This window comes from Helianthus annuus, chromosome 10, assembly GCF_002127325.2.
Source record: "Helianthus annuus cultivar XRQ/B chromosome 10, HanXRQr2.0-SUNRISE, whole genome shotgun sequence".
In the NCBI taxonomy this organism is placed as follows: domain Eukaryota; kingdom Viridiplantae; phylum Streptophyta; class Magnoliopsida; order Asterales; family Asteraceae; genus Helianthus; species Helianthus annuus.
This window is the reverse complement of record NC_035442.2, coordinates 173,932,038-173,941,327: the sequence shown is the minus strand read 5'-3', so window position 1 is coordinate 173,941,327 and position 9,290 is coordinate 173,932,038. Positions and strand designations below refer to the sequence as shown.

At 38.8% G+C, this 9,290-nt stretch overlaps 1 protein-coding gene across 1 annotated transcript; it reads left to right on the top strand.

The window, feature by feature from the left end:
* The first annotated feature begins 2,206 nt into the window (after nucleotides 1-2,206).
* Nucleotides 2,207-3,694, top strand: LOC110883403 (putative UPF0481 protein At3g02645). The gene has a single exon (XM_022131166.1). The coding sequence runs from the start codon at nucleotides 2,207-2,209 to the stop codon at nucleotides 3,692-3,694; it is 1,488 nt and encodes a 495-aa protein (XP_021986858.1).
* Nucleotides 3,695-9,290: the final 5,596 nt, after the last annotated feature.

Below are 9,290 nucleotides of genomic sequence, written 5' to 3'. Positions count from 1 at the left end.
ACCAAATTCACCCCAACATCACCGGTCACAACCTCTTCTTCGTACTCGGTTTCTTCATCGTACACTGGATTGTTTTCATACTCTTCATATTGTTCGTCCTCAGACTCAGCAAACAAGTGCCTTTTGCCAGCCCTTTTGCACTCTGCCTGACGATGGCCCGTCTCACCACAATTGAAACATCTTGGACCACTACTACTAGCCCCCTTAGAAGTAGGCCCGGTATTGCCACCCCCCGGCTTCTGTTGACTCGGCCCGCCACGAGGCGCCCCACTGCCGGACCCAACGTTTCCCCCAGCAGGGGTAAATGAACCGCCCACCCGACGGTTTTGCTTCTCAAAGGCCAACGCCCGTTGGTGTGCCTCAGGAATGGTTAACGGATCAAAAAGATTCACGGCCTCCATGATTTGAACCCTTAGACCCCCAATATACCGAGAAACAAGTTGCTCCTCCGGTTCTTGAATATCATTCCTCGCAATCAACTGGTAAAACTCTGTGGTATAATCATCAACCGATTTAGCCCCCTGTTTCAAATTCTGCAGTCGCTGGTACATCAACCTCTGAAAATTATGAGGCAAAAAATTGGACCGCAAGCACTTTTTCATCTTGGTCCATGTCACAATCCTTGACTTCCCGAGCCGGTTTCGTGTTAACTTCAATTGTTGCCACCACGCAGAGGCCCTACCACGTAACCTGGTAGCGATCAAGGCCACCCGCTTGTTTTCAGGCACCTCCTTGTACTCGAACACCTCCTCTACGGTAGCCAACCAATCGATGAACCCCTCCGGATTCAAACTAGACCCATCAAATTCTGGAATATCAACTCTAATCCCAGAATCCCAACGCCTGTTACCCCCTCCACGTTCAACCCTTGGTCGCCCTTCCTGTTCGTCTTCGGAAGCCGAACCGTCACCAAATGGGTTACTAAAATCAGAACCATACCCGTCATTGGGTCCCTGCCTCCTACGATTGATCAAATCGGCCATCCGATCAGTCAACTGATTGACCACTTGATCCAACCGTTCATCCATCCTCGCCATAAGGCGCTGCTCCAACTCTCGTTCATACACTTCATCGAGAGGCCTGTTGTTGTTTCTCCTCGGAGGCATTTTGAGCCAGGAATTCGGCTCTGATACCAACTGATGCAGCGTGTGATACGATAAACGAAGATCAACACGTTGATTCTACGAATACCCGTGTGTCTCTTCCCCAACCCCCAAATTGCAACCCAAAGGCCACGGAATTTGAAGTGAAAAAATAACTTTTCTCAAAATTCAAGTCTGATTGTTTCATTCACTAAAGGGGCATATAAATAATGACAGAAATTCGAAACGGGCCTAAAAAAGACAACGGGCCAAACACAAGCCCAAAAACAAAATGCCCAAAATACTTGAAAAAACATAAAAATGGAAAAAACTAATAGAAATAAGCGTTTTCTCGGACCGGACGATGACCCAAACCGCCGTGGGCAGTTTGCAGCAAGATAGAGCTCGTTCTCCCGTTCGTTTTGACTGGTCATACGCCCCAAACGGACCTCCGTAGCCCAAGTTAGGGCCATTTTAGTGAAGGCCCTTTTCTTACGCGGTCTTGGGCCTCCAAGTACAAAATAGCCCGTTCCTCCACACTTGGGCCCACATCACTAGGTGTCACAATTGCGCTATACGTTTCGTATCGCGGGATCTACAAAAATTTTGAGTGATGTCTACATACCTTCACCCTTAATTAAATACTGAGTTTATCTAGAGTCTATCAAGTTTACATATAACTGATTAGCTCTGAAATACTTGCTGCAAAGAAACACACTTGGGTGTTCCTTTACCTGGTTTAATCAAAACACCGAATCCATATACTGGAACTTCTTGTTATTAATTTTGTCTATATGGCAGTGCTTTGGCTAGTGTACTGGTGACACCAGAAGTGAAACTGGAGCAACTGAATAATACTGGAGTTCCATAAGCATCAAAGAACCAAAGTATCATCCAACTCCAACATTTTAGTAATTAACAAACTTCAATTTAATATAATTACTGGAGTTCCATAAGCATCAAACAACCTAAGTACTATTATTTTAAGTTTGTAACAACTACGTGTGGTTTGGGCATCATATGACGTATATTAATTTATAATTCACCACGTAATTAAGTCATGTGTCACCAATCAAAGCCCATTTAAAGTCAAAACAAAGAAATTAGCAAAGATCAAAATTCAAATGCCTTCAATAAACCCCTTTGTGGCCCCAACCTCCGGCGACCAACCATGGGTAGATCAAATGAGAAAAACCTTAAAAACCCAACTTTCAGTTCTTATAGACACACCGCCACTTTCCATATTCTCAGTTCCACAAATCCTTAAAGATGAGAAGCCCGAAGCGTATGCTCCTCAAAAAATTGGGCTTGGTCTGAAACACCATTTTCGGACCGAACTATATTCGAACATGCAACAAAACAAGCTCACCGCGGTCGAACGGGTAATAAAACCGTACCAGATTCCTGATCTGGAAGACCGAGTTGCAGAAAGAATCAAAAACATCATCCCCGTAGTTTCTCCTTGCTATGATTCATTCCCTGAAACAGATGCGGATGCGTTTGCTTGGCTTTTTGCCATCGATGGTCTGCTTTTGCTTGATCAACTTCGCGTGTATTTTGAAAAAGGTTTTGCGATTGATGAAAAGGATCTAATCATGTTGGAAAACCAGATTCCTATGGTCGTGCTGAAGGAGATTGAAAAGGCCCTTTCTTCTAATGGTGAACATGTTGAAGAATTATGGGAATCTAAGTTTCGGTATTTCGCAGAGTCAAACTCTCCGTTTCTTCTATCGAAAGAGGCAATCGATTTCAATCGTGTTAACCATCTGCTTGATTATATGTACCATTCCATCATCAACAATGAGGTTTCCAGAGATGTCGCTTACTTGAAACCTGGAAGTATTCCAGTTGAGAAGTCGGCTGCTGCAGAGTTACTGGAAGCAATAATCAAAGCGGCCGGATTGATTCCGGGCGTTAAACCTTTTCTCGGAATCATCGAATCTATCATAAAGATTCTATACCAAACTGATAAAGAAAAAATGATTCAAGAAATCAGGGTGCCTTCGGTTTCAGAACTCGGTGATATAGCCAGAGTGAAGTTCGCTTTGTCGACAAAAGAAGAAGGGATCAGAAACATAAGCTTTGCAAATGGAACATGTTGTCTCCCTGTCATTACGCTAAATTATGATTCGGAGGTCATACTAAGAAACTTGATGGCGTACGAGAAATTAATGGCGAAAAACAGTTTAATGGGCGGGTTTGGTCTCGAACTCACCGAGTACGTAGATTTCATGTGCGGGATTATTGACACCGCTAACGACGTGAAGGTGCTACGCGAACTGAAGATCATACAAGGCGATTTGCCAGATGAGGAGATCGTAAAATTGTTTAACGGGATCGGTAGATCACTTGGGAATATGAGTGGGCAGTCGATGTTGAGACAGACTGTGGCTGAATTAAACAAGGTCTATGACAACGTACTGAGTGTTCGGATCAAGAAAGAGGCAGAGAAGCAAGCTCGGGCTGTGGCTAGGGCTCTAACTTTCCTGGTTAGCATTTCAGGCACGTTGGTATTGGCACGTGAGGCGTTGGTGCAGGCCAGTGGTTCGAAAATGACCCAGTTGATTATTAATATTGTTACGAAGCAGATGGCCGTATTATTTCGTCTTTGATCTAATCGGATTTGTATCTATCCTTGTTTCTTAAGCTAATTGTGTGATCTTGTTACTCATTGATGCAAGTGGTTTACCTTTTACCCCTTGAGTTGTTGCTATTTGAGTTATTATGAAGCATTAACTTATTAGACCATCACCAATGCCCAGGCTACCCCTCCTTCAACGTTGGTTCCGACACTAACCAATGGTATCTTATTTCTAAATAATAAACTTGGTTTTATATGTTTAGCTTGAGCTTTGTATTGAGTATGAAGTCACTTGATCAAGTGGACATCAGAAATGCTTTTCTGATCAAAGGATAAGAGGATAAGAAGATAGGGGTATCCAATCTTCTTTGTTCCCCATTATTCACGGATCATGTTTGTGACTTTCTTTGTTTTCCTTCAATCTCCATATAAATATAAGAGATTCATTTGTAGTGTAATCTTTGTACCTCAACCAAGCTTAATATAAACTCCTAGTTACCCGTGGACATAGGTCAGTTTAGACCGAACCACATAAATCCTTGTGTTCTTGATTGTGGCAGATTGTGTGAGAGCAGAGAGTGTGTGTCGCCCGAGTTCGTGTGTGAGAGCGTTCGATCCTAACAACTGGTATCAGAGCTCAGGGTTCTTGATTGACTCACACGAACAGAAGAAGGAGGTGTACAGGAAAGAGAAGATACTGACCTGTGATTCCGGAACTAGGGTTCCGGTCAGAAGCCGCCGCCATCAGAATCACGGTCACCGCCGTCAGAATCGTGGCCACCGCCATCAGAATAGCCTCCACCGCCATCAGAACCGCCTCCGCTGCCATCAGAAGTCGCCGCCGCCACCAGAACCACCGCCACCGCATCCGTTCTCTTCACCCTCGCGACTAGGGTTTGCTGACCCAGTAGTCGCCGTTACTTCGGGTTTTCGATCCTTGCCTTTTCTGGGTGTTGATTGCGTCTAGAAGAGAAGAGAAGAGAAGAGAAGAGAAGAAGGAGAGCAGATTTGTTTCGCACTGTGGGGAAGAAGTAGCTGTACGTGCTTTATGTCTTTTTTTTTGTGTGGAGAATTGAGGTTTCTCAATTTGACTAAGGAGGCCCCTCAACTTTAAACAACGAAGAAAATTTGGTTTAATTATTTTTTATTTAATCCTTTGGCAGTAGTAGCCAAACTTTTATTTGTCAAAGTACTAAGTTTTTTTTTTGGGCATTGGGCAAAAGGTTTATAACTAGTAGATCAGTTTTTGACCGATCATACCAGCAATTTTCAGAGTATCGTTTCATTGAAGATGCTTGGTTCGGTTGTTTCAGTTTGATTTTTGGTTTATTTTTCGATTTCAGTTTCGTTTAGTCGTGTTTGAGTTATCATGGCAGAAGACGGGAAGGTGCAAATCGAAAAGTTTAACGGTACAGATTTTAGCTGGTGGAAGATGCATATTGAGGCATTATTGGTTCAAAAAGATCTTGATATTGTGTTATCAGAAGTTATTACATTGGCATTATCAAAGACTGTGGCATTCAACATCATGAAGAAAACCATAACTAGTGGCATGATGTTAGCCCTATCTAACATGTACGAGAAGCCTTCGGCAGCTAATAACGTCTTTCTGATTCGAGAGCTGGTGAATACTAGGATGAGGGAAGGCAGTTCAGTCACAGAGCACATCACCAAGCTAAATTCGGTTTTTGACAGACTTGTGTCAGTGAACATCAAATTCGAAGATGAAGTTCAAGCTTTGCTACTGTTATCTTCTTTGCCAGACAGTTGGTTCGAAACTGTTACAGCGATTTCCAGTTCATCAGGTACCAACGGATTTACTTTCAAAGGGATTCGTGATCTTATTCTGAGCGAGGACGTCAGAAGGAGAAGTTCGAGTGGATCATTGAGTGAATTACTGAATGTTGACAGAGGAAGGAAGAATAACAATGATAGTCGGAGTAGGAACAAAAAGAGGAGTCAGTTTAGGGCTCGAGGTGATGTAACCTGTTGGAACTGCAAAGAGGTAGGATATTTTAGGAATCAATGTCCAAATGAGAAGAAATAAGTTAATGCTGCAGTAGACCACTCAGATGATGATGTTTTGATCTGTAGTATGGAGAGCAGTGTGGATTCCTGGGTTATGTATTCGGGTGCTTCATTTCATGCTACCCACAATAGTGGCAAATTTCATGCAAAAAGACGAAGAAGTAACTTTGCTAATGTTACAAATTGAAGATGGTGATAATCAAATGGAATGTGAAGACATGGAAGAGTTTTCCATGTTAAATCTAAAGGACACTTAAGAAGATGAAATTGTTTGGAGCACAAGACCCACAAGTTTGAAGTTGTTCATGATTAAGGGGGAGAATAATGATTATAATCCCACACATCAAACTTAGAGGGTATTACTGTAAAGAGTTAATAGTATGTTTTATGTATTTGTAACTTATGTAAAGTATAGGGATTAGATGTGTGATCACGACCTTAACCTAGTACCCCATCAAATTATGAGGCGACACACAAAAGCATCACGTTGATTACAATTTGGCGCAAAATGGAAATCTACACCATCAAGAGGCGTGACGATCACAGGAGTCATGTTGGTTGAACCGTATTGGTTCAATATGTATACATAGGACTATGCATTTTATTGTTTGTATCATCACACTTTATCAATCAATGAAAGATTAGATTATTCAGTTCTTGTTTCTCTATTTTTCGTATTCATATCAAGTTGAAAAGATAGATTAGGGCCAACATATTTAGAGTTAGTTTATGTTTTTGTTAGAACTATGGGATATCGAGTGTGTAAACATGTAAATTGTTAGACATATTAGTTTAAGATCAGGGTTACGAAAGTTGTGAAAAAAAGTAGTGGTTATAATTCAGTTATTTGGCACATCCCAGTTTTCTTTGTTTTTCATTTATTTTCTTGTTTTATGGTTAAATCATCATCTTCTAGGATAAATACTGAAAACTGAAAAATGGTGATTTGGCCAGAACCCTACCAATTGAAGCAGGGGCGGACCTGTGTAGGATCCACTGATTGCTCGGGATGCCCCTCAACTTTCTATACGAAGTGTAATTTATTTTTAATCTTTGTTTTTTTGTATTGGGGATACGCCTGAGCAAATATTAGGATACCCCTAAATGTAGATGAAGATAAGATGAAACAAAATTTCCGGTCGACGGAAACAAAAAGTTATGGTCGACTCAAAGTTATTGCAGAACCATTTAGATGTTTGGAGAAGATGAAGAAGTTATTATTATAATAATAAACATTGAGAACCTAAATGGAAAAGTAAACAAGAGCTTGATGTTGTCTAATGTTTATTGTTCCATGTAGGTATTCATACTTCAATAGTTTATTTGTCTCTCCTTCCAATAAAATACCTCAATTAAGTCCTTCTATGTATTTATTTTTATTTGAGTTTTATAAATTCTTACTGCTACACCGCATAGATGTATACATCTTATTTATTATTATGTATTTATATTTATGTTCAAACGTAAATTTAATTTTTGTATAATAATTCATTACTTTATATTCTATAAGTTAGATAATAATAACTTATACTAATCTACTCTAAATTTAAAATTTTCCAGAGATTAGAAATATAGATATCAGTTTTATTATGTATTTATATTCAGACATAAATTTTATATTTTTATGACTTTTGGTTTTGATACGAGTCGCTTTTCATATTTCCACTTATATCTTATCTTAAAATATCATATTATACTTTCGAAATCTTACTACTAACCGTTTTTTTTTATTTATCCCGTGTAATACATGTGTCTGTAACCTAGTACTACCTCCGTCTCATTAAAAGTGTCCTATTTTGAATTTTCAAAATCTTTATTTATAAACTTTGACTTTAATTATATATTTTTTGTGTTATATAAAACTTGATGAAAATTAACCCGATAAAAACACTTGTAAAACACACTCAAATCATATAACTTTCATTAAGTATTATCTAACACAAACAAAATTATTTAAGGTCAAAGTTTATAAATAAATACTTTGAAAATTCAAAATAGGACACTTTTAATGGGACAGAGAAAGTATGAGTGCAAGGGTATCTTGGGAAAATCATATTTATGGACTTTATCTCTCCACATGCAAGGCACATGCATATTCCACCCTCATTTTTTTTAAACGTTCATAACTTTTTTATACGACATTATTTTTTCACCATAAAATCGAGCGTCTTGTTATCTTTAATTTAAGTACCATATTTCTATATAAAATGTGAATACTAAAAAAACCCACTAAAATGTGTTGTATTTCTATGTTGTATAACATTTTTTGTATTAGAATTTTGTACTATATTTTTGTGCTAAATTTTTTTGTCTTAATTTTTTTACTCAATTTTTTGTATTGGATTTTTTTGTACTACATTTTTTGCTGAATTTTTCTTATGCTATATTTTTTTTCTACATTTTTTTGCTGAATTTTTTCGAGCTATATTTTTTGTACTATATTTTTTTTACTACATTTTTGTGCTATATTTTTTGTACTAGATTTTTTTGTATTTTTAAAAAACAAAAGGGGTGCCACATGTCATTTTCACTCATATTTATAAGTACCAAATGCCCTTCATTCCTATTTATTAGGAGTGGCACATGTCATCATCACAATCCTTCTTAGCCTACTTAGGCAAAATCCATTTTTTAGTGGATCCTTCCCCTTTTGTTAACAAAAATTTATATATATATATATTAATATATATATATATATATGCCCATTTTGTGCTAATCGCTTGGATCCCATAAGGGCTTTCAAATTCTCATGGATAACTATTTGTTAACAAAAATTTAGGGCCCATTTTTTCTATTCGCACCTGGTCTTGAATTCTCAGAGGCGACTCTAGGTAAAAAAAATGGCATACCTCTAAATTTTTCTTCTAGTTCCGCCATTGCATTGAAGGACGTATGCTTTAAGCTTTCTGCTTTGAGGTTTTAGGGAATTTCATATATGGAAACTCGAGGCATATCTATTGTAATTGCAATTTGGGTTTTGCTGATTATTTGATCCAGTCCTTGTTTCTCACCATAGTTTGGGCAAAAAAATAGTTTAAAACTTGAAAAGAACCCATGGGATATTCCAAAGATTGGTTTTAAGACAAAAATGATAGAAGTTTAACCCTATGACTTTATATTTCCTCAACCCTTCACGTGCATGAAGACGATAGAGGGAGAAGTTGGCGGTGGATCTGGCCGGAAATTACAGAGGTAGTTGCGGTGGTGGAAGGTTGTGATGATAGAGGGTGGAAGGTTCTGATGGTGGTGGGGTGGGTGGTGACGTGTCACACCCCGATTTCTACACGACTCACCGGTGGGCCCGGTGGGGGATTACCGTGACGTAGTTGACAACAATATAGTCAAACCACACAATATATAAATGCAAAGCGGAAGCAAAAATAGATATATTTCAACTGAATATTATTGTAATATTAAGTATCACAACAGTTGAAAAGAAATCCACAGGGGATCCAAAAATAAATAGAAAATAGTGTTCAACAGATTGGCGTCCAAGCTTGCGAGGCTTAATGAGGACTCTAGGAGGAAGTCATCCTATTTCGTTTAGTACCTGCAGTTAACCTTTTTGGGAAACTACGTCAGTTTACACTGGTAAATAC